The sequence below is a fragment of the Gavia stellata genome, chromosome Z, assembly GCF_030936135.1.
Source record: "Gavia stellata isolate bGavSte3 chromosome Z, bGavSte3.hap2, whole genome shotgun sequence".
In the NCBI taxonomy this organism is placed as follows: Eukaryota; Metazoa; Chordata; class Aves; order Gaviiformes; family Gaviidae; genus Gavia; species Gavia stellata.
The window spans coordinates 15,364,223-15,390,950 of NC_082637.1; the positions used below are offsets into that span (position 1 = coordinate 15,364,223).

The 26,728-nt window shown below is 36.5% G+C and overlaps 1 protein-coding gene across 2 annotated transcripts in view; it reads right to left on the reverse strand.

Annotated features, from left to right (window-relative positions):
* The window catches only part of RICTOR (RPTOR independent companion of MTOR complex 2), a 43,464-nt gene that overhangs the window by 11,266 nt on the left and 5,470 nt on the right, over positions 1-26,728 (reverse strand). For both annotated transcript variants that reach the window (XM_059833956.1, XM_009815206.2), the window contains exons 7-22: positions 25,395-25,495; positions 22,811-22,973; positions 22,306-22,407; positions 19,862-19,908; positions 17,395-17,530; positions 16,624-16,823; positions 15,427-15,553; positions 11,067-11,231; positions 10,540-10,616; positions 10,343-10,421; positions 9,339-9,448; positions 5,924-6,011; positions 5,043-5,135; positions 4,031-4,137; positions 3,142-3,371; positions 1,320-2,349 (exon numbers count right to left, since the gene is read on the reverse strand). In XM_059833956.1, the coding sequence (XP_059689939.1) occupies positions 1,320-2,349; positions 3,142-3,371; positions 4,031-4,137; positions 5,043-5,135; positions 5,924-6,011; positions 9,339-9,448; positions 10,343-10,421; positions 10,540-10,616; positions 11,067-11,231; positions 15,427-15,553; positions 16,624-16,823; positions 17,395-17,530; positions 19,862-19,908; positions 22,306-22,407; positions 22,811-22,973; positions 25,395-25,495 (2,855 nt within the window). The remainder of the gene's footprint in view (positions 1-1,319; positions 2,350-3,141; positions 3,372-4,030; positions 4,138-5,042; positions 5,136-5,923; positions 6,012-9,338; positions 9,449-10,342; positions 10,422-10,539; positions 10,617-11,066; positions 11,232-15,426; positions 15,554-16,623; positions 16,824-17,394; positions 17,531-19,861; positions 19,909-22,305; positions 22,408-22,810; positions 22,974-25,394; positions 25,496-26,728) is intronic.

The following is a 26,728-nucleotide window of genomic DNA, read 5'->3' on the forward strand; positions in this document are numbered from 1 at the left end:
CATCGCATGCAGAGTCTGAGGATGAGAGTCCACTGCAGCAAGGCTGCTTTGCATATCAACAGCATGACTGCAAGGAATGGTACAACATTACTACAGCTGCAACAGAACCTGTTCTGTCACTGAAATAACCGTGATTTGCTCCTGCATTAGCACAGGAAGCCAGTGACAGAGCAAGCAACAGCACTTCTGATTTCCAGGGTAGTGCAGCTTAACTACTGAATTGTCCTTAATTTAATCAGCACACTCAGCCTAGTTCTAACTTAATTGAACAAGGGGAACAAAACTTATCTTTTATGGCATCTTTGCAAAATCGTATGTGAAAATATCAACAAATGAATGTTGCTCTTAATCAGGATAAAAATGCCTAGTAATAAACAGGCACTATATACACTCAACTGGGTACGTGGAGTGCAGTTCAGGGACTGGGCATTTACTCTTCTGTGCAGTAAGAAGGTGACTAACGTACTGGTAGCTTCTCCCCTTTCTCTCCCCTGAGAGAGGATGTTTAGGTAAAAACAGAGATAGAAAGTGTTTTCCCTTTCAATAGTAATGTGAAAATCCAATGCACTAGCTAGAAGATGATCTGAAAGGAAAAAATTGGTAGAAGAGCTTATAAGAGAAAGTTGTTAAGCATTGACTGTAGCCGCTGGGAACAGTGTTAATATCATGAGCTGGATATCTTACGTAACTATCCAATTAGTCTTCAGAATATCTAATATTACTCAAAAATAAAGAGGTGACACTGCCATCTAAAAATAAAAGCTACAAGTAAAATCTTTGCTCTGTTGTTGCTGAGAAGCCAAAACCTCACATTCATATCAATAGTACCAGTATCTCATCACTGACCTCGATGCCACAGTGAACATGAATATAGCATATTGGCAGGAGTCCCTGTCCTAAAACCTCACTGAGTGACACCGAGAAAATTCTCTTCTGAAATACAGCTCTGACTACATGGACAATTTTGTGTGATTGCAACTTTAGTAATGTTAGCAGTGTAACTGCATTTAAATATCTGAAAAGTGAAACAGGAAGCAAATGTGATAAAAGGAAAAAAATTCCTTTGTCATTAACAGCATTAAAGGGGCTGAGCTCAGCTATGAAAGCTGGGCTTCTCTGACAGCACTTACAAAGTTGAGAATTCTCATTCTATTATGTTATTCTCCTAATATTGAAACTGCTTTCAGTGAAGTTATGAATCATTCTGCAATGACTGTCACTTTCAGGTGAAGTTGGAAAAAATTATTAAAGAGATACTTTTCTTATTTAATTGCTTTTACAGCTTTGAAGTAAGAAATGAGCACATAATAATCTCTTACCGGCTTGGGGTTAGCCGAGAATCCAGGCTGCCAGACTTCATGGTAATAGTGTCAGTAAACAGCACGTCCTTTGCTGGAGATGCTAGGGCTTCTGAGTGAGACAGTGAAGGATGCATTCTCTGCTGTTGTAGGCGTTTTAGTGTAGCGTAGCCAAAGGCATCTCGAGAACTTGTGTAGCTAAAGTTATAGTCAGCCAGACTTTTTATTGTAGCAAGAGAAGGAGCTTTAAGAGACTGTGCTCTTCGGGGAAGTGTATGAGAAGACCCTGGCGGGACCAGGGATACAGAGTTGGATTTTGAGAGAGGCAAGTGGTTAGACTGTGGTGTTGAACAGTGACTTGGTTTAACTGTCTTTGTGCTTACCACAGTACTCAAACTTCCGCAGTCAGTATCTACATTTGTAGTGTCCACACCTACAGTCTCCCTTGAAGGGCTAGAGCTCATTGAGCTTATGCCACTTGTTGTGGTATCTGTATTAAAACTTAAGCTACGACTCTTGAAATGTGTTTGTGTAGTACCATCTCCTATTAGCCTTTCTCTGCTTGTGTTTTCTCGGTGAATTTCATTTCCAAGACCTTTTGGCAGCTTCAGATCATTTTCTCCAATACTTGGGGTACTATCAGTATCTTCCATGTGCTTACTGCCAACGAAAGAAGTTTCTAATCGTAAAGTCTGGATTTTAGGAACTCTGAAAACAGGGTTGAATTCTTCCCCAGTAGGAAAGTCTATGCTACCAGAAGGTTCTGTTACTGTACGATTTCGCCTCAGGCCTGATTTACTGTCAGATGATGTCAGCTTTCCTCCTTTTGGATCACTGCTACTTCTGTGTTTTTTATTAGGTAGAGTAAGAGAGTTTAGAATGCGATTTTTCACAAGCCTACTAGAAGAAAAAAAAGGAAAGGGACTACGGTCTTTGTCCTTTGAAGGTCCAGGTCTGTCATAAAATATTTGTTCTGCATCTTCAGTAATATCTAGGAAGAACGTACTAGTGGAAGTACTACCAAAACGGTCATCCTCCATGATGAACATACCTGAAATTATATGAGACTTTGTCACTGAAAACGGACATTTCTTCAAAGTGTATAAACTATATTGTGAAAAAGTAAGCAATTCTATAGAAGCCAAAGTGGGAGACTATGCTGCCATTTTAATTTAACATTTTTTCTGCAAAACTTAGTAGTGTGAATTAAGTATCCTGAGGAGTACCTGAGCTGAAGGTCTCATTGCCTCAAAAGAAAAGCCACACTATCTTATTTCAGTGCAAATATCCAGCTACTAGGATAAAAACTGATGCGCTCCTTTAACAAGACCTAAATATGGTATATTTCTGGATTTAAATTCCAAATATCCATAGCAAAATTAAAATCTATTAGGTACTCAAAATATACAAGAATTTAAATACAGCAATAGTGTGTGTGTGTGTATGCACACACAGAATGTATGCATTTATATTCTAGAATATTCCCTTGAGGACAACCAAGTAAATACATCTTTATACCTAAGCATGGCGATTTCTGCAGGGTATTACAGCAAGCTGCCATGACTTGACATAAAAACTACTAACTTACCCTGATGTTAAAATGTCTTACTTCTACACCAAATGTAAACCTAAGGCACTGTTCTCTTCCCTCTCACTTGCCTACATCTCCCTGAATGCATGTAGCTCTGCCCCCTTGCTTGAACTGCTCTTTCTTGCAATAGCACCTTTATACCATGTGCTTGAACCTCATCCTGCCAACAGGTTGGTAAGAACACCAAAATGCTGTTTTGTGGTGGGTTTGTGTTTTTTTTTTTTCCTTGTTTGTTTTATTGTTGTTACTTACTTGAAGGAGCAGATTCGCTTTCACTGTTATGCCTAGAACTGGTGGACTCAGAGTTCAAACTAAGAGTGCTGGGTATAGAAGAAAGTTCATTGCAGAGCTGCTCCATGTCATCAGGGACCACTGGCCAAGGCTGTCTACGACTGTGTCTCACTGCATCCCAGTTGTGATGCTTCAAAATGTCACATCCTTGTTTAGTTTTGGCTATTAGACCAAGCACGTAGACACAGGTTCTGTATTTAATGTATATATAGAAAAATGAGCAACAATAATAGCATCTATTTTAACTAAACTTACTTCTTTTTTTGAAAGGAAACAGTTTCAAAACAATTCAGCAGAAACTTCACAAAACTGCCAAGTAGCTTTTTGTTAATTTTTATTTGTAAATCAATGGAAGCTTAAGAAATGCACTAAAATGTCTGAGAACAATACACTATTCAAAAATAAAACCTAATTATTACCAGAGCCTGATTACATAAAGTAGAAAAGTACTTTTTTTTAAATAAAAAGACAAACATTAATGCAGTAGCAATATTAGGCAAAAGACCATTTATTTATGCTTTTGAAGATTCAAAAAAGATATTGAATAAAAATGATAGAATAATAAATTGATTCCAACAGATATAAGTAGCAAATATTTTAACTGTTTTTAAAAGGAGAAAAGTAGTATGTTTCTTTTTTATAGGTTTAATTTGCTTACTGTATGTTCTTTCAGACTTCTATACAATTCTGTGATTTTATAGGACTGAGATTGATACTCAGTCATCAATGATCTCTAGTAACTGACTTCCAAGTAAGTGCAAAACTATATTCATGTAAATTAGGCAAGGCTATTTGAAAACCTATAGCAACTACCATCTGTAAATTTTATGTATAAATCAGATACACATACCCTCTAACAGACAGAACCTCACAATGTTGGGCAAGTGCCATTATATCAGGAATTACATTCTCCTCTTGAAGCAAGTTAAGACCCCAATTTGATGATCCAATATTGCCCTGGAATAAAAGTTCATCAAGTAAGTTTTGATTTTGATGTGATCTGCAGCACTATCAGTGTAAAGCTTTCAACATTTTTGTTTGTTGGTAGTACAGTTTCAAGCCATATCTTCTCAAAGGAATTAGAGATTTGAGCACCCTTTTTGGCATTTCTTACTCATGCAAATCCAAAAAAGGACTTGGCACACTACGTATAACACCTAAAACTGCTCACAGTTAACTGCTATGTATTCCTCATTTTACCAATTCTACTACAGACAGCAGTACGATCTTGGTTTACTTACTTTACGTTCCTCTTACACAGGCATTTTATTACATACCTATAATATCTTCCAGTAATAGTCACCTTGGACAAATGTTCAAAAATAAACTTTGGGGAAGACAAGAAAGAAGCAGATGAACAGTTCAGGTGGCAAAGCAAGTTTAGAAGTGTAGCTTTGATAGGCAGACACTAGGTTTACACCTATCCCAAGTACCAGGCGTGTCATGACCATGTATATTCACACACACCAACAGCGGCAGCCAACTTTCTTCCAGAAACACTGTATTTTGGACCACCGTAATAAATACATTAAAATCAGACCACAGCCACTTGTAACTACTGGTTCCATACTAATATTGTTGCTATATGTGGCAATTCGTTCTTTTTAGTTGTTAAAAAAGAAAAAAAAGACAGAGTGACTATTAAAAAAACTCAGAACAAAAAAGGTGCAGTGAACTATTTTCAACTGAAAGTGCAGTTAGGGTACAGAACACCAACCTGGGAAAAAAAAAAAAAAAATCACACACACTTTATGACAAAAACCCTAATTAATGATTTTATGGGATTTTGCTTAGTTATTTCAGAATCAAGAGTCATAACAAAACTCAAACAACTGCAAAAAGTTTGTAAATCTATTACTAACCAAGGCCCAAAGTGCTGCTTTCAGCTGCTTAATTCCTTCCCACTTATCCAGCATTGGGGAACGAACAGTGTAACTTAGATCTGTAACAATACTCTGAAGGAGAAAAACAGAAGAAAAAAGCCTCAGTTGAAAATGAAAAGGAGACCTCAGTCAAACAGGTTCTCTTGCATTTTTAGTAAAAACTAAAGCACTAATTTGAAGTATGCACCCTAAAATGAACAGTGGTAGTTCTGGAATAATAAGTGTAAATTAACAGCAATGGTAATGCAGGTAGAAAATTTTAATGTAACCACTGATTGCATCAAGTTAATTCAGATTTTATAAAGATAACAGATTAAATTAGACTAACACACTGCAATATATACGCTTTCTCTTGAACTTTTCAAATACAATATTTAATTCATTATATCATCTTGCAAACCCACATTAGAAGTGAATTAATTTAAGCAACTATGAACTGGCTTAGGGTTTGTTTTCTTAGCTTTTCAGGATATTAGAAGGAAGATTTTATTCCCCCTTCTCCATGTTTTTATATGCATAAAAGGATAGGCACAGTTTTACTTGTCAATATACAATTCACTCACACACAGACTGAAAAATTACTTCTATTGGTGATTTGCTTTCCATTCTAAGATTTTGCTAGCTATTTTAAGAAAAACGTTGCAAGGTATTTCTCTGATATTTCAGTGTCAGGAGGGAATTTCACATGAGACTAGATGGCAAAGACTGTCTTCATAATTTTTTGGCTCCATATAACTTAAGACTTTCATAATCAACTTATTTTGCAATGACTATTTAAATGCCATCTCTTTTAGAACATATTTTAAAAGGGTTACAGTACTCTAAAATCTTTCAAGTTATAAAATAGTTATTATCCTCACCTGAGACTCTAATAAATGGCAGCCTGTTTTATGGTGTACCAGCTGTCCATAAAGGTGAACTGGCAGGTAGACGTGTGGTCGCTGTAATCTGGCAGAAAGAGAAATCATATGCTTTTCCAGCAATTCTGACATTTTCTTTTAAAAATAAATTACACTGCAGTGTCATGCAATGAGTTACTCTTATGGTTTTTTTAGACAAAGATGATTCTTTTGGAGAATTTAGAATAAAACAGAGTATTTCAGTTCGAAGGGATCTACAATGATCATCTAGTCCAACTGCCTGACCACTTCAGGGCTGACCAAAAGTTAAGGTTGTTATTAAGGGCATTGCCCAAATGCCTCTGAAACACTGACAAACTTGGGGCATCAACTACCTCTCTAGGAAGCCGGTTCCAGTGTGTGATCACCCTCTCAGTAAAGAAATGCTTCCTCATGTCCAGTCTAAACCTAACCCTGGCGCAGCTTTGAACCCACGCGTCCTAGCACTGGATACCAGTGAGAAGAGATCAGCATCTCCCTCTCCGCTTCCCCTCCTCAGGAAGCTGCAGAAAGCAATGAGGTTGCCCCTCAGCTTCCTTTTCTCCAAACTAGACAAACCCAAAGTCCTCAGCCACTTCTCACAGAACATTCCTTCCAGCCCTTTCAGTAAAGAAATGTTTCTTAATAACTATTCTGAACATCCCCTGATGCAGATTTGAACCATCCCCATGCATCCTGTCACTGGATACCAGGCAGAAGAGATCAGCATCTACTCTCCACTTCCACTCCCCAAAAAAGCCTCCTTTTCTCCAGACTAGCCAAACCCAGAGTCCTCAGCTGCTCCTCACAGGACATGCCTTCCAGCCCTTTCACCAGCTTTGTTGCCCTCCTCTGGACACATTCAAGGACCTTCACATCCTTCTTAAATCGTGGGGCTCAGAACTGCACACAGTGCTCAAGGTGAGGCTCCACCAATGCTGAATACAGTGGGATAATCACCGCTTTTGACCAGCTGGTTATGCTGTGCTTGATGCACCCCAGGATGTGGTTTTCCCTCTTGGCTGCCAGGGCACACTGCTGACTCACACTGAACCTGCTCTTGACCAGCACCCCCAAATCCCCTTCTGGAGGGCTGGTCTCCAGCCACTCCTCTCCCAGTTTATACTTGTACCCAGAGTGGCTCCATCCCAGGTGCAGAATGCAGCATTTGGACTTGTTACATTTCATCCCACTAATGACTGCCCAATACTCCAATCTATCTTGATACCTGTGCAAGGCCTCCAGTCCCTCAAAAGAATCAACAGCACCTCCCAGTTTGGTATCATCAGCAAACTTGCTAATGGTGCACTCAACTCCTGCATCCAGATCATTGATAAATATATTGAACAGAACTGGCCCTAGAATTGAGCCCTGAGGAACACCACTGGTGACTGGTCACTAGCCAGATGTAGTCCCATTCACTACACCACTTTAAGCTCTGCTCTTCAGCCAGTTCTTCACCCAACGCACCATGAAACTGCTCATCCCACAGTCAGACAACTTCTCCAGAAGCATGCTGAGAGGTACAGTATCAAAAGCCTTACTAAAATCCAGAAAAAACTACATCCACTGCCTTCCCTTCACCCACTAGGTGAGTGACCTTATCATAGACAGATACCTCATTAGTTAGACAGGACTTCCCCTTTGTGAACCCATGTTGACTGTTCCTGATGACTGCGTTGTCCTTTAAATGCCTTTCAACATTACCCAGTATAATCTTCTCCATAATTTTTCCAGGAACTGAGGACTAACAGGTCTGTAGTTTCCTGGGTCTTCCCTTACATGCTTCTTGTAAATTGGAATAACATGGGCTAGCTTTCAGTCAGCAGGGACATCCCCAGACTCCCAAAACCTTTGGCAGATAATAGAGAGGGGTCCTGACACAACATCCACTAGCTCTTTCAGTACTCGGGAATGAATCCCATCAGGCCGCATGTATTTGTGAACATTCAGTTGATACAGCTGGTCCCTGACACTTGTGGTCTTCCAACTCAGGGGAGTGGGCAGCCCAAGGTCTATCAGTATTATTAAAGGCTGAGGGGAAAAAAAAAAGCTTCCGCTTTTTCTTCATCCTTTATTAGTCAGATGACCATCTTCAACAAGTACTGGTCCAATGTTTTATTTAAACCTCCCCTTGCTATTAACATACTTAAAAAAGCCTTTTCTGTTATCTGACACAACACTGGCCAGCTTCAATTCTAATTGAGCTTTGGCCTTTCATGTCTTCCCTCTGCATATATGAACCACAGCTCCGTAACCTTCCTGTTAAGCCTGACCTTGCTTCCAGAAATGATACAATTTCTTTTTCTTCTTGAGCTCCACAAGGACTTCCCCGTTCAGCCAAGCTGGTCTTCTAGCCCACCTGCTTGACTTACAAAACAATGGGATTGCCTGCTCCTGTGCTTTTAAAAGGTGGTTCTTAAAAACTGATCAGCACTCTTGGACTCCTAAGCCCTCAAAAGCAGATTCACAGGGTACTCTGCTAAATAGTTCCCTGAGTTTGCTCTCCCGAAGTCCAGGGTAGCAACTCTGCTGTCTTTTTTTGTCATCACACCAAAAATTTTAAACTCAACCATTTCATGATCACTGTGGCCAAGACAACCACCTACTAGCACATCTCCCATGAGTCCTTCTCTACTGACAAATAGCAAGTCTAGGAGGGCATCTTTCCTAGTTGGCTCACTGAGTACTTGTGACAAGAAGTTATCTCCTACAAACTTCAAGAATTTCCAAGACCTGCTTGTCACAGCAGTCTAGTATTCCCTGTTGATGTCTGGGAAGTTGCAATCTCCCATAAGGAGAAGGGCTACTGATCCAGAAGTTTATCTTAATTGCCTATAGAATAACTCATCAGAGCTAACATCCCGGCTGAGCAATAAGCAGTAGCCACCCACTACATCTCTTTTGTTTCCCATCCCCCTAATCCTCACCCAGAGACCCTCAAACACATCACCACTAACTTTAAGGGCTGTACAATCAGACCTCTCCCTCACATATAGGGTGACACCTCCACCTCGCTTGCCCTGCCTATCCCTCCTGAACAGCCTGTAGCCCTCCATCCTAGTACTGTAATCATGGGACTCATTCCTCCAAATCTCACTAATACCAATGATATCATAGCTCTGGGAACTGACCAACGCTTCCAGCTTATCCTGTTTGTTTCTTGTACTGCGTGTGCTGCTGTACAAGCATTTCAGATACGCTCCTGAGCACTCTGTGCTCCCAGGAGCAGTGTAACGGTTCCCACTAGCATTGCCACCCTCAGGCAATGCCATGCCAACCCTTGGCTTACATACTGCAATCCTGTTGGTATCCTCTTCCCCCATCGATTCTAGTTTAAAGCTCTCTTGATCAGTTCTGCCAGCTTATGCCCAAAGACGCATTTTCCCAAATTTACCTTTGGTTGCTCCGACGAACATAGTTATCACCATCAACAGGTTTGCGGTACGTTGTAAGTGCTTCATTAAGTTGTTCTTCAATCAATTCAACATACTTTAAGTTATATTCCTGAAAGAAAACAGGTAAAGCTTGACACAATACATTTAGTGGTTTATGTTTTTACAGTATGGTACTTGATAAGGCAGGAATAATCCAAGTGCTCCTTAAGGAAGGCCGAATTTCTTTATGATGTGAAGGTGGGGCTCACTAGAATTACTGCACTTCATACATACAATGAGTCTGCACAGTGGGCAATTGATTCCGTAATTATTTCAGTGAATTTGTTTAAAAAAAGGAAGGCAGGAAGGAAGGAAGGAAGGAAGGAAATACTTTACATCTGACTCTAACCCGAAACATCTCAACAGACCACGACACATTTCAGTATCCCGAGAGAAGTGACAGCTTATAAGTTACTAAAAAAACTGCTGACAGGAATGAGACCAAGCACTTATAATCAATTACAAAACCAAAATATTTTATTAAGAGTTTTATTCTAGTCATGACAATGATGCATTTTTCTTAATGGTCTTGTGTTCCTATTTACTTCCTAACAGCATAAGCCAATTCTATCTTCATGAGCTCTAGATTTAACTTTCATTAGCAACAACCAGAGGTAACAGGTATCTTGAAAAGCAGTATTCCTTTACACACTTCTCTAGATGAGACCTTACAAAACAACCTATTTAGAAAGTCACTACACTCCTGAAATATTTGCTGAAATATCAACATTATATAAAAGACCTGGGTAAATCAAAAGCATGCATGTACAGAAGATCTATGAAACTAAGTCGCTGTCAATCTTTTTCAGGAAAATCGTAAGTCACTGATGCAACACATGTATTAGCATTAGCAATACCCGCATATGAATATGCAGTATTTTTAAGAATTTTTGACCTTCTAAACCTGCATATTCACATCCTTCCTCCTCCTAATATCAAACACACTTTTTATTCTTAGCATTACCTTTTGCCACTTTTCCATTTGTTTTGTTACATAACCTCTTTCATTTAGATAAGAAAACCCCTTTGGGATGGACAGAAATCTGTAAAGTAACATCAGGCAGTTAGTACCCCACTTTAAACAAATCACATAATTTGAATAAAAACAAACACTTAATTTGTTTCCACAGTGTAAAGTCAAACAGCATATGCAACATTTACCTTAGAAGTAGAAGCAAACCCTTGTCTCCAAGATGAGAAAGAGCGGGTTTCATTTGGATAAGGGCATGAAGATTGGCCTAAAATAATTAAAAATGCATAAGGAGTATCTAAGCACTATGCAATTCTGAAAACTACAACAATTACAACAATCTGCCAGAAATAAAGCAGCAAACTTTCACAAAAGGAAGTATTAAACAGCACTAACCTCATCCTAATATCCACCTTAGATACCTTCTGTCATTAAATACATATTACTTCACAAAAAGTATAATGATCAAAATAGCTGAATTAGTCTGAATTCATATTTAGAAGTAGGCATAATCCAGAAGTCTGCATTTTTTGCATTAATACTGCGGTATTTTCAGCGAGGGGGTCTATAAACTATTATGAAGCCCATTAATGACAATCAAGAAAGGAAACCACTGGTAGCTTCTTGCATACTTTTACTTTGCTACTGGGGGAGGGAGTGGGGAACAGCTAGCAGAGTAGCATACCAAAAAGAGGTTGAAGAGGGAAAGGATGCTCACCTTGTCTTCACATGCCTCATCTAGAATATCAAGTGCCTCAGAAGAAATAGTTTTATTTTTATCATGTAACTGGGTCACCAGTAACTCAATCCCCCAGTTGCTGAAGAACTCTACATTTGCTCTCAGTAATACTCGTAAGTGTTTTGTTGCATACAACCTGCAGCTCTGCAAAAGTAAGGAAAATGCTTTTTTGAATGGAAGAAAAACAGCTTATGTAGTTAATGATTTATCACTTTAAAAATACATTTAAATTATCATATTTTACAGCAAGTAGCTGTGATGCACACCTTATTTATTACAACTACAGTCTATTAGAGAGCTATTTCTGTCTTATCAAATGAGAAATTTCAGTCTGAGATGACAAGTGATCTGGTCACTGCAAGTCTCCTTGGAAAGCCCTTATTAATTAGTCATTCACCGTGACAGTACCACACAAAGTCATCACGATTAGCAGGAAAAATTCCTTGTAAACAGCCGGTGCAATTGCATGTATGTAGTGTTTTGCAAAAACACTTTATCAAGCAAATACTAGACCCTCTGTGGAATTTATTTTAATAGATTTTAAATTGTTTCCCAGAAGTATCTGATCTTCAAAACTTCTTGGAAAGCCTTCTAAATAGAAAAATACTATTTTCTGTAATAAAGATGTTGTGAGGTTTTGTAGGGAGAAAATTAGAAGGGCCAAAGCCCAACTGTAACTTAACCTGGAAACGTTTCCATATTACTGACAAAAGGAGGGCTAAGGAGAATCTTCATCCCTTACTGGACATGGGGGGAAACGTCGTGACAAAAGATGAGGAAAAGGCTGAGGCACTTAATGCTTTCTTTGCATACTTCCATATTCTTTCAGCTATCTTACCCTCTCGGAATTGAGAGGTATTTTCCACCTCATATGAATATTTGAATTTCTGGAAGAGACTTGTAGTTTTGTCAATTGCAGTTGTTCAAAAATACCACTTATACTGCTAAGGATACAGTTAATACCAGAATAATCAAAAGGTTTTATCCTTTGGGTTAGCTTTTTACTCTTTGATCCTCTATTGGGAGCCTAAACACCAGAAACACTGAAGACAAGCATTCTGTCCAGGAGAGGATACTTGCAATATTGTATACACCAAGCATTGCCAAAGGGTTCTTCGACCAGTCAACATTTTGCCTTTTTGTCAAGTAGTACTCAGTGAAATTTTCTCCTCAAAATCCCATCAGTTCAGTTTCCACCATAAGAACATATGCAGTTGGGCACATGGTAAAACAAGAAAAGAATTTCTTAAGGAAGTAAATTTTATCCAAGTATGAAATCATCTGTGGTTGATGCAAACGTAGACCCATTTCTGTTGGCTAAGAGAGTCCTTTTTATTTGTGACTTTCCTCTTTTAGATGAAATATACAAAATATTTCCCTATGAATTCCAGGAATTCCAAGCAGGACAACTAATTCAAGAAATAAAACACCCTGCAGTAGTTCTATCCATCCCTCAGGGTTCACTATGTTTCACAAAGGAAGTCAGGCTCTAATTTAAGAGATTTAAACAGTAAGTTTTCCTTCTTTTTTAATATCCTGGTAGTAAAAGATTCATTTACATTTGTGATGAACAAACAAGATTTAGTTTTTTAATATTTCTTAGATGTGTTATCATAAATAATTCATGGTATGTTATCATATATTAAAAAAAGAATATATTGAAGGGATTCTCATGGTATTGCAGTGTACAAAAATCAGGGTACAGTCTCATCCAGTGCAACACTGAACTCTAAATAGTAGAATTTAAGTCACAACACATCTCACCTATGAACTTGGCAGGAGATGGCTATTGTTATAGACTGCTATACCTGAATGCACACCTAAGTCTGATATTAAGGACTATTGACTCATACTGTGCACATATGAGAAAGATTACACTTTTACTTATAGAGTAACTCAGTGCTCAGCAGTTGAGAAGATATATCCTAATAATTTCTATTCTTTTATGTTTCAGGAGACTGCCAAAAACAGATGGTTACATAATCTCTGCTGTTTCCCTACACAGTGTTGCTAGATCCATGCATCAATGCAAGACTGGGAAATGGAAGCATTAGAACTCAGTAGTCATAAGGTACTAAGGTAGGCTGAAACCTTAAAACATCACGGATGTGAGAAGGTATCAGTGTATCTGGCAAGAAAGATCTGTAACTTTAAAAATAATTATTTAGGTTTGAACTAAAAAATCTGCATTCTTAAATTTCTGACCCTGTAGAATGTCTCTTAGCTTTCTCCAAAGAGTTCTATTTCGACATCTGTTAAGGTCTGGCATTAAATTGTCAAGGTAATGCCTGCGATGAGATCCTTTTCACAATCCCAAACAGACTAGAACTGAAATGGGTAAACCTGGGGGTTCCGCAAGCTTTCTCAATTTCTAAGGTGCCAGAGAGTGATGCCTATCCTATTCACATCTGAAGTAGAAAAAGTGTTTACTACTTATTGTTCATTAAGCTGAATTACAAATAGGTGGAAATTGCATTTTTAGTTATCATCACTAAGAGCAGCAGCAGCTCTCAACTGCTTTCTGGCTTTGTATACGCCTGGGACAGTATGTTCAAACAGTATTTGGACCACACTTCAAGCCTGTTTCCTTACAGCTAGTGATACCTATATGAGAGTTGAATATGTTCTGTTTTGTTTGGGTTTTTATTTCCCCTGCTAAGATTAAAAAAAAAGCAGAAAAGTAGGTCTTTCCAGAACATTTGGAAGAAGATCAACCCACTCCTACCTACATAAAGCTTCTGGATGCTTGAAAACATTTGGAAGTATCTCTCTCAAAATAGAATTTAAGTCTTCATACCTTAGATATCAGAATCAAGAAATCTTTCCCAAAAATCTAAACCACAAACACTAATTTATAACAAAAATGCTTCGAATTATCAGTGTAACTGTATACGTTCTTGAGGGGATTGTGACAGCATTCCTGGACTTTTCTCTAATTGTTAACTAGCTGCATTCAGAAGAAACTGAAGTGCTGGAGTGCTCTTCCCCCACTTATGGCCCCTTTTTATGAGGTAAAAATAGCTGGGAGGTGGTGAAGGGGACAGTAGCCATTGACATGAACTCTCAATAGAAACAGCTAAATGAAGTTCCACAGCCTAAATTGCTCTTAATGGACAGTCATCTAACAGAAACTTCGAAGTCTAATAAAGACACAGGCATGTGTCCTCACAACGTATTAATTTCTGTTTCTTGCCCAGACTAGGCATAAAACAACTTTGGAGAAAGGGTATCAAAGTCATCACTTCACTGAAAGATTACTTAAAAATTATTCCATACGGAGCTTCACCCTCTTCTTTCAATGAGTCATTCCTTCAACCCCAACTATCGTCACTACTTTTCTATTCCTTGCCCTCTCCTCTTCCAAAATACAATGAGACATTTAAAAAGTTAGTATCTGCCTTATTCCCTCTTGTATCCACTCTAGAATATATTCTGCCTTGTCCAGGTGACAGGGGACTAGCTCTCCCTGAAGCAATGAAAGTTCTTTCCTAGTTAGATTTCAACTTACTAGTTGTAATTTCCCTGACATCAATGCTTGCTTGTCTAGTATGTTACACCTCACAGAAGCACTAAGGTTGGAAAAGACCTATAAGATCATCAGGTCTACCATCAACTAACACCACCATGCCCATTAAGCCATGTCCCACAATGCCACACCCACAAGTTCCTTGAACACCTCCAGGGATGGTGACTCCACCACTTCCCTGGGCAGTTTATTCCAGTGTCTCACCACTCTCTCAGTAAAGAAATTTTTCCTAATATCCAGCCTAAACCTCCCCTGATCCGATTTATTTTCTTAAAAGTTCAAGAGTTTCCTTTCCCAAGTCTATGTAAGTCTGTTTTATTTCCACTCACCTTCTTTGATTCAGAAGTACAAATCCCAATGCCCATTTCTGAATCACCCCCTTGTTGCAGGAGCTTCTACTCAGTTCCTCCACAGTGACCTCAATCATTACCAAAACAGTACCTACCACTGGAAGGTTAACCTGTTTATTACTGTTAGAAATACACATTTCTGTTTGTGAAAACAATGCCTTCACAATTGATTTACTAACCTAGACAACAATGTTACACTTGGTTTATGCATTTAAAGACTTTAACCCCCTTCACACATGAGAGAAACCTCTGTTTGAATGACTTAACTTCTTGAGCACAAATATACGGTGTGAAGTTCACAGCAAATTCAAAAGCTACATGAGCAGGAGTTTCATTTCTCTGAATATGAAAACAAAAACCTTTCTGGATATATATTAGCTTAAAAATAAAGTCATACACCTTGAATAACAAAATAAATGCTTAGTGGCAAATAATAATGTAACGTAAGTTGAACTGAACTTACATCAGTAGCGGCTGTCAGGATTTTAGAAAGTATGACTCTTGCTAACCCATCTCTGCTGTAATCCAAACTAGAAACAGTCAATTTTAACAAGTGATCCTGGTTCTTCAAAGAACAAAGATTAAGAAGACTTGGAGGGGAGGGAGAGAGAGATAGAAGAAAATAAAAATTAGTATTTGAACCCACTCGAACCCACTCGAACCCATTTATTTATTCAATCAATAATTTAAACTTCAGTACTTTGAATTAGACTTTCATTTCTATAAATGCAAAGTAAGTTCTCATATGAAATGAAGTAACTTTAAACTGTTAAAGCTGTTGAGAGTCAAATGGGGACCAAATAATGCACTAAACTGCAACGGAAAAAACACCAAACCAACATTTTTTTAATAATTGTTCTGTAATAATTTTGTCAGCCTACTTTAATTAGTGATTATGAGTACAAAAATCAATGTTCATGAAGCTCTGTGAACAATTCCTCATTGTAAAACATTCTGTGTATAAAGCCTGCCATAAGGTTAGTCCTATTAACTGTCTAGATTTTATTGTGAAACAAGTTTTCTGAAGCCAGTAAGAAACTTGCATTCTAGTAATCAATGAAAACGACTTAATTAAAAAAAACAGAGTACCTCAAAACATCTGAATTTTCACTTGAAGTTTACTACATTTAAAACAAACTGGTATTAGCCACTAGCCCATTTACTCTCAAAACCCAGTAAGTTTATTTATACCAGAACAAAATTTTGAACTTCACAGCTTCACTCAAATATACTGGACTGAAGTTTAGGTACAACATGTATCATCACACTTCACAAACAGTATGATACCTGCCAGTTTTTAGTGGTTTGTGCGGTTTTTGTTTTGGGGTTTTTTTTAGGTTTTATTTTGTTGGGGTGGTTTTCTTTTTTTTTTCCTCTGTCCTTTCAGTACAGTATCATCCCTCCTGATACTGATTTTTGTCAGATAGGTGTGGACAGGAAAAAGTAAGCTATTTTGTGACAGAATCACCCATATCTGTTCAGTAATGACAGACTAGAAGACCCCTTCTTAAAAAAACACTGATCCCACCCCCCCCCACCCCCACACAACTGGGGCTCCTTACTTCTAAGTAAATCAAAAGAACTTCAGTTCTCATGCACAGTTTACAATTTTCATAACTGTTATACCCATAAGCACAATTCAAACAATAAAAACACTCACCACTGAAACACATTACATTTTTCAAGCATTTTCACTCCATGAGGGTGACAAGAAAGAGTACCAAAAAACAGAAAGTAGTGCTGGCTAAGGGTATTTAGCAACCCATTATTTTGAAGACTACGTTCAGGTTTCATTCCTGATGAAAAGTTGAGCCAATGTACAATATCTTTAACCAACTCCTCCAGGTAACCTTGTCCATCCTAACAAAACAGAGAGTAATAGCATTTACTAGTAACAGAACCGGGTCTCTATTCATTACTGAAATCCATCATTTTAGATTTCTTAAAATGTACAAAGACAGTACAGGTACAAAATAGAAATGCTGTCTGGCAAACACAATTCACACTAAAGAAAAAGGTTCAAGGCAAATAAAAGGAGTTTAGCTTGGAGACATCTTAGGACCAATTCTATCCTTTCCAGGAAAAGGATTGTTCAATGACATTTTCCTCTGGCCTGAGGCATAAAAGTCTTTAGCACACAAGACGAAAGGAGGCAGAGAAAGGAAGGATATACATAGCAAAAATTAAAAAAACTCCAAACCCCTACATTGCATTTAATAAAGCTGTATTTAATAAAACTTCTACTTAAACACAGGCATCTTCCTCACTGCCTCATCTGGACAATTCAATCATTTTAGATTCAACACCCAAAGTTTACAGAAGTCTTTACTAAAATTAAGGGTTTTCCTCTAAGTGGCATACAGCAGCACTACTCATTCTACCTCCGGTCTTGTAGCTGAAAATAAAAACGAGTAGTAAGAAAATTTCTTACCTCTTCTGATTCAAGAAGAAATTCAGTAAACTGACAACCCACCACAGTAAGCTGCTTAGCCTTGGCATACTCCAGATCCAGGTTGGCATATAGTTTACTGCTAGGCTTGTAAAAATATAGCAATCTCCTTACAAACCTATGGAAAGTAAAAAAGAATTTACTATTTTTCAGTATGACAAGTACAAAATGATGCTGGTAGAAAAAGTATGTTATCACTAAATTAGCTTATTTGCAACAGATTTTCAAAACTTATTAGAAGAGTAGCAGTTAGCAGTAATGACTCTATCCAGACACGATTTCACAGAGATGCAGCTATACTGTGTGTTATAAAGGGTCTTCTATGCCGTGACATAAAATAAGCAAAGGAACTCAAAATCTCTATGCTCTTAGAAGCCATGGCTTCCTTCTCATTCTCATGCTTGTAATTTCTTCTGCTGTAATTTATCCTGTGGTGAGTTTCAAAGACTAGACTATCTAGACTTAAAGAGCTAAAAAAGAATCTGTGACATGAGTTTTCTTCAGCTATAATAGTTAACGCTGGTGTGAAAAATACATTTTTGTGTTCTGCCAGAAAAAGGCCATATTTATTCAGCAACAGTATTTTCGTTCACCTCACTTAAGCATTTCTGAAGCATAACACAGTAATTGCAAATGCAGACTCTCGCTCAGACGTTTTGAAATCATGGTGAGCAATATAGCTCGAGTTTTGCATTGCAGGAATACATCTTCAGGTAAGACCTTCCCATCGCCAATTCTTAGTCAAAAAATAAATACACATTTGTGCTTTAAAATAACACAGAATGTTCTGTCTGAAGGTAGGTATGTCAAACATTAAGAAAACTTAACTAAAGTACTGTGCGTTTAGTTAAAAAAGTGAAAGTAAGCCACTATCCCCAACTCCAAACACAAGACCAATTATAAAGGAAATCTGAGGGCTTCTTTAAATTCTGTCAAATGAAATCTATTTTATTCTGGGTTATTAGCAATAAATATAATAAACATATTAACACACATATTTATCTGTGTGTGCACATGTATGTGTACACTTAAGTATGTACATGTGTACACATACATCAGATTAACTGTTTCTCTATGAAATGAAGGAATCTATATTAAAAAACATCTGAAATTTCACTATAACAGCTGTAAAATCATCACAAGAACACTACCAGTAAAAAACCCTAAACAAACTTATGGAAGGACAAATAAATGTACTTTACACTTCAAAAAACAGTGACTGAAGATTTTTTATTGGTAGCAGTGAAACTAGAGAGATTTTGGGCTTAATTACTTATAATTAAACAAGAGCAACAGCATTTTAAAGACATTAAAGCATGTAACCAACAACCCTGCAGAAAGGAACAACGAACTGTAGAAGTTTTACACTAACTCAATCCTAGATTTTCTCAATTTATTTGCAGTTAAATTATTTAGGCACTGAACAATGCTTGAGTGCAGCACAAAACTCAGGGAACAGAAACACTGTCCCAGGTAGGTAGCAGGGTGGGTGTGCGTGTCATAGCCAGGACTGCAGACATTGCTTTAGAGAAGCAATGTTATGAACAACCAGATTTGGAAAATAATCTTTTACCACAAAGTACAGATTGGCAGTTAATGTTTAGAGAAAAAAAACCCAGAAAAAACACAAATGCAAAATTAAATTATGGCTATGATTACAACGGGACTACCGCTTACACTGTGAACACTATACAAAAGTAACCCAATTATTTTTCAGTAAAAATTTAAAATGGGGCAGCATGAGCCTTTCAGCATATGTTTTAGCTTTAGGTTTTTCCTTAAATTCATGTAGAAGTAGCTTTCCATGCCTACAAATACAGAATGACTCTTCAAAATAATTTAATCAAATCAATTTCTGAAATGGATGTTAAAAGGGACACCCAAGAACTAACTAGTCACACTATTGCCACACATGCACAGAAGTAATAAAAATGTCTTAATGCCAACAGACATGAAAGGGACCAGTGCTGTACTGGTTTTGGGTTTTTTTTTTTTCTCGTCTCCAAATCACACATGCTTTCTTTGCCATTAATAGCAACTAGAAATAACTTCCTCTTGGTTTTTGATGAAAGCTGGAACTATGTAACTGTACAACCGTAGACCTGTTCTGTCAAAATTTGTGAGGTGCTGACATCAAACACTAATGTATGAAATACCAAGGAGTTAATACTTTAAGGTTTAAAATGAAACAGGGTGTTTGCAAAGCTGGTATGATTCTTGTTAATGAAGTAAATATATAAAGTATCTGTGCATAGAAAAGAAACCACTAAAGCTTAAAGACCTGTTTATTTAAAGCAAATATTACAACCTAATTAATTTTCATTTTTGCTGCTTATCTATAGATTAGGTTTTAGAAATGTGACATATCCAAGGGATAGTTTATTACATATCAAGAACCAGTTTTTCCAAATTTTTTTCTTCAAAGGAAATCTACATAATTTTTACATACCTGTGCAATTGTTCATCTTTATAGTTCCTTAGATTTACATTTGGCCACTAGAAAAACAGCAAATATAGCATCATATAAAACTTGTACATCAGTCCTTGATTAGACACTAAAATTTACTCATTTCTATTATAGTTATATTTACCTAATAATTAGAAGTGTAAGTCTTCTTGCATCTAACGTTACCTATAAAAAACCCTTATTTTATTGAAAAGCCCACACTTCTTGCTCCAAGAACTGTTCCATTTTTTTCTAGAGAAGGATAGGGAATGTCGGCCACATGCTATGTGTACAAGGCCACAATTCTAATGAAAACAGCAAACTACAAAAAGCTAATGAAAAATAGACAATTTCGCTCAGTTTCTTCTCTGCAAATAACAAAAAAAAAGTATAATAGGGAAATCATTTTGTTGTTGTTTTCACTATTCATCAGATTTGTTTTAAAAATAGTCATTCTGTTATAGCTCACTCAAATACTGCATATTAAAATGGTATTTAGACCCCTCTGTTGATGTTTTAAGGAGGGTCACATGAAGTCATAATACTCCCTTCTGGACCTATCCTTTCTTCCTATTATATTTTTCTGTTTTTACAGTCATCTGTTGTCTCTATGGTTTCAGATTTATTTTTGTTGCTACTACTAAGTATCTTCTTGGAAGGGATGGAAAAAAGTGCATCAAAACATTCTTCTTTCTTATCTAAGCAATACAGTTCAACACATACAGTGCACTAGTTACTGATTAGTAAACACTGACTACACTAGTAACAGTGCCAGATAAAGTATGAAGCTCTACTGTCAACGACAAAAGTCGCAATTCCTCCATCCTGACCACTGCTACTTTTGCTGCTCTTTTAGCAGCTTAGACAGCAAGCTGAGAAAGTAAAAAAGGCAGTAAGATATCACATGAAATGCAAGTAGTGAGGTGGTTAGAAAGCTGATGCTCCACAGCCATAAGGCTGCCACAGGGGCAAGAACGAGGTGAGTAGCCACATGAGATACCAAAGTCCAAACACTGGAATCTGGATCCTGCTCATTTGAGCACAAAAGATGGACCACTCTGATAACATTATCTTAGTTTATGCTGGTGTTGTGCAGTTTAACAGGAACGGAAGTGGTTAGTATTAAACCAGAAAACACACAAACTTCTCATTCTGAAAGACAGAAGTCCCTGATTTTGAGACATTTGCAACTGTTCGACAGGACACTAAAAATATACTGTTGGAGAGGCCTGACATAGCAGGAAAACTGTCAGTTTGACCTAAATTCCAGATAAAAAAACCCAAAAAACCTTAGCAGCCAACTACATAAAACTTCCATTGTCAAAGTAACAGACTAAGTAACACAGACTAAGTAACAGTGAGATTCTGAAAAAGTTTCTTGATAATATCTTTAACACTAAATCAAAAGGTAAATTATCTATGATTAATGTTCATAGATATCTAGTAATCCACTAGATCTAGTAATTGCAGTAAAAAGCCTGTAAACAGTGAAATTTGGTGGGGCAAAGCTGTCATACATATATTCAGGTCTTTATACCAGACAGATTTCTTGCTGCAAGTTTATCAGTCCCTGAGAAAATGCACAGACATATTTAGTTTCTTTTTTTTTTAAATATAATCTTGATTATGATTGTCACCATTAATCCTTTTTTTACTTTCCCCACCTTTATAACAACACAGTAAAGACGACAGTAAGAAAATATTACTTCGGAGTAACAACAGAAGGATGGCTTTGATGCACAGAATGACAGGAGCTATTTCAGTTCAAAGACTGTACTGAGTACTCAGAAAGTTTTTCTTACTCAAACAAATGAAGTTTTCTTCTTAAAAAAAGGCAGTCTCTTAAAAGTTGTGCATTAAATCTATTTAAGATAATGCCCTTCCTGTCAGAGGTATTTCTTTTTTTTGTAAAAACAAATTAATTTTCTAAATGAACTTGATGTTACAGGAGTATTTGTATTAGTTAAAAACATACAATGAGATTCCATACTACTGGCTCAGTCTAAGCATTGAGTTTGATCTATTACCCACCTCCAGCCTTAACCTTCACCTCATGTAATATAAAAAAAAAATCTGCTATGTAACCAAACAAGGCCGTATCCCCGTGTAGTTTGGAATGAATTTTAAAGTATTAGCAGCTTTAAAGTCATTATAGCTAATTCTGTAAAGTCTATTTCTATACAAATAAAGTTATGTAAAATTTAACACATGCTTATTAAGAAATTTGTTAATGTAACTGTAGTGTATTTTCACATATAGTTTAAGGGTTGTATATAAAGCAACTATATCAGCACTGATTAAACCCATGAGATCCTAATTTTCTGAAATAAAACAGATTATGGGATGTAGTATGGAACTAATATTAGAAAGCCAAAACCTGCATGTGAAATGGAGACTTTCCCTCAAATAATTTCATAAAAATAATATCACGCCCTTTTTAAGCTCACCTTCAGTATGGTTCCTATTAGATTCCAATTCCAGTCAAGGTTCTCTTTATGATTGAGAACTTGGCTGTCTCGAAGATTCATTACAAGTGCTTCTTCTGTATCCTAGAATACAGACATGAAAAACTACAGTAAGTTTCCTTGCATCATTTTTTTTCAGTCTTGTCACAATATACTTACTGTTCCTGTAATAATCATTAAAAGGGCTATGCTCCACAGTAATTTGCATTTGAAAGTAAATTGCATGGTTATAGTACTGCATTAAGAATCTAATAGTAAGAGATCACAATTGGTCCTAAAATTACAAATTGTAATTTCACTCCTCAATTTCTAGAAATGCAATATAGTGTCCACAAGTACCTACAAGACAAATTAAATGAAAAAAGTACTACAAAGAAATCACATAAATGGCTCCGGATTAGAGGAGAGAGTGACGCTTGGGAGGCAGGACCTAAGTCTCCAAAATACAAAGTCAAATTCAGTTCTGAAAAATCAGTAATGGTAATACCTTTAAAATAAAGATGTCTTTCTGCACACGGTACTGATCCCTTTTTTGGTGTGTTGAGATTGCTTTCTGAATAATATGATCTAAATGGAGGCTGTAAGGTTTAGGTCCTCTTTTCTTCATCTCGTGAAAACGTTTTAAACAGTTGAGTGCGGCACTTGCTCGTCTAATAGAAAAAAATACTATAATCAGTATTTGGCAGCTGTTATCCAACTAAAGAGTGCCACTGCTATGTCTAGCGTAAATAAACATAGCTCAAGAAAGAACCGACCAACAATTCCGAACCAAATAATTTTCTTGATACAAGTTTTCATACATCCATAGGCCTCAGTCTTGTACTGAAATTATACAGAAAATTATCTTTCAGAATTTCTACTGAAGAATGAGCCTTATTGATGCCTTTTCTTCTACTCTGCAATCAGTGGTGTCTATCACAGTTCATTAGTTGATGAAGTATTGTGAGATACCACAGTAGATCAACGTTCTGCAGTAAAGTTGAAGCTAGCCCCTTTAACTCTCTACTTTTACTAACGAAGTTTTTCTTGTAAATTTTCTTTTTTTTTTTTCTCCAGAGGGTGGCAGGAGTATCAGTAGCATGTTTCCTGCTCTTTGTATCTAAACAGTTCAGCAACAGCATGTAAGAAGTTTTCCAGGAAAAGACAGGAAGAAAAAGAAATGACAGCAAACAAGGGCAGAAACAGTTAATTACAAAGCAGTGGTAGCAGAAGGAAGAAACCTGCTGAGCAAATAAGGAAATCCAAGAATGAGGGGGTAAGTCCATCTTTGTTCCCCATAAACAAAAATTCTCATAGGGTAGGACAGTTTTTACTTTACATTATCTTCAAACAAACACCTTTGAATTTGGTCATGTATCTAAATTATGTAAATTGAATCCATAACAGGGCTTACAGTTCTTCAGAGTACAAAACAACACAGAGTGTTGACCAAAACCAAGATCCCCAAATAAAAAAATACTACTTCTACAAAATCACTTTCTTCCAACAAAACCAGGAATTCTTACTACTCTATCAGGTACATCCACAAATGCCAAAACACAAAAAACCCACAAGTAATCCACAAACATATCCCTTCTGCTCTTCATCTTTCCTCTCATCCCACAGCTTTGACCAAGTGAAATATCCTGTGACCGAGTTTCAGATATGCCTTTTTTGAAAAATAACTGTTTTCACACATCAAAATCTTCTACTGACATGTTAGAAATCTTCAAAACTAAAAAGCAAAAGAGCACTATGTTACTTGAAAGCACTCTACAAGCAGCATTTATCATTTCACAGTAGCAGTTTGGAAAGATTCTGTAATTTATCACTGACAGCACAATGAAAGACAAAATAGAAAGTTATGATATATTCATGAGAATGCTGATCTGACAAGGCAGATCAGGAATGGCAAGAGTAATTAACAAAAACATTTCCTGTAATTTATTATTGGAAAGAAATCCAACACACTCAGTTTAAATGGTCTTCAACAAAGAAATATAACTAAGAACACTGATTTACAGAAACACATTTTGAAGACACGCAAATGTATCAAATTGTTTGACTTCTTTCTTCAGGAGGTTTAAATTGTGTGAAGTACCCATGGTATTTTGTGACAGAGCACTTCAGAAGTTAAATTGCAAGATTAGTAGACGTACAGAGAAATTCTAAAAAATAAGATAAAATAAAAAAGCCCATAGGTTTTTAAAATCTCAAAATTCAGGTATTTCTAGTTCAAATAGGAATAAAAAGCTTCTATAAACTTTTTTTTCAACTCAGATGCCTAAATATACCTCATTTCATTGGCACCATGACTGCCAAACAGTTCCATAATACTGCTTAAATACATGCCACTGCAGAATGCTGCTCTAAATTTAAAATTTCTCTTCATACATTCTTATATTTAAATGGAACGGAAAGGAGCTGAAAAAATTATCAGTACCAACTCTGAACAAAAGCACCACAAAATTTTAACATAATTATTATTGTTACAATCACCATTTTCTTCTGAAGAAAAAAGGTTTAAAAAGAAAAAAACAACAAACCAGCTCCATGCCAATATTACATTTTTTGGTCTTGCTCACACTAATAATGACTCACTGATTTGGTCTATTATTATTTAGATAGCCATAGATAAATAAAAACAGAAGAAAAAATATGTACAGGCTTTTTTAGTTTTGAACGCTTAATTGTATCAAAATGCCAAAAGAGAAGTGTGAAACAATGGTGAAATCAAACATACAGAACATGCCTTGGATGTTGCCTGGTCAAACACTGCCTGAGAGTTCACTGAAGAAAAATTCTATGTACAAATCTTGCAATCTGTCCAAAAGTGTTCTGAAATCTAGTATCAGAATTTTCTTTCCAAATTTCTAAATTGTTACTGCAAACACTTTTGGAATGATACACTGGAAACTACTTCCCTAGTAAGTGTGACTGAACATTTCTATATGCATGTGTTTGTTTCCTTTTAAGGACAGACAGCAGTGGTTTCAGCCACCAGAAAACTTGTAATGTAGGCTTTCACTCAACTGTAGGGGGAAAAGGACATGTAAATATTTTTGCTTTTAAGTGTAACTTAGAATTCTTACAGTCTTTTCTCTTTCATGATGTCAAAAGATGCTGCCATATTCATTAGCGTTGGTAAGCAGTGCAGGTGATGGCTGTGAGAATGAGGAAGAATTGTGTTTGCCTAAAAAAAAGCAAAAGACCAGTTAGAATAACTTACTACAACATTTTCAACCATCTCTTTAGGATCAACATTTGAAGAATCTACCACTTTTCACAAGACCATCACAAACGCAAAACAACAAAACTACCTTTTGCATAACATCAGAGCAATAATTGCACACATCATTTTGAATACCTGATCTAACTAATCAATCTGAAATACAATTGAAAGTAACTTGAGACAATTTTAGATTTCAGAGCCTTCTAATCTGTATTGTTTGCATTGGTGGTTTTTTAAGTGGTAACATGCAAAAACATGCAAAGCATAAGATATGCTTATGTCATGTGTATGAAAAAACTCAAAAAAAATAATTAAAACCAGAAATAAAATTTAAACCGCTAATTTCTATTAAAAACTTTCCGCACAAAAAAAATCAGATTAATTAACATAACTTTTGTAAGTTACTAGACATTTAATTGATTTTATTTTGGGAAACATAGGTAGTTCTGCAAATATTTTTAGAAACTAAAGAATAATGAAGATAAAGAAATTACTTCCATCTCTTAAAACTAAATAGAAGTACAAATATTTGTTCAGTATTTTGATGAACAGTCATCTCTGATTAATGAATCATCTCTTCAGAAAACCAAAAAGTATCTGTGCTTTGCAGCAAACTCAAATGTCAGTAACACTCACTCCCAATCAAAAGTATTCCCAAGACCAGAAAGATAGCATACGTTATTACAGATTCCTCTTTATAAACTACATGGCTGACTGAATACTCAAGAAATCCAACCAATTATTTAAAGAAAAATCACTGAAGAGACTAAAGAACAGATTTGTTGTGGTTGTGACCCATGATGCTGAGCTGAGATGTTGTAAATCACTGTAGTAGTAAGCAATCCTGTATCTGAAGATTGTCATCTTGCTTTTTGGAGCGCTAAGCACCACTGAAATGAGTTGACAGTCTGAAGATGGAGACTATGTCTGATAACTTACATTCAAATTTTTGTAAGACAAAGTTGTATTTCACAATCTTGCCACCTCTTATAACGTAGTTTATTTTGAAAAAAGATAAACACAAGAAAACTGATCAAAATGTGCTCTGCTGCATATGCTATTCTTTTCATGAAGACAGGATGTGAAAAATAAAAACTGTTTTGCAAGAAAGATAAATCAGATCACACATGACTAACAGCTCCTCAAGAGGTTGAGAGGTAGCACTGGAGTGTACATGAAAACAACAATAAAATC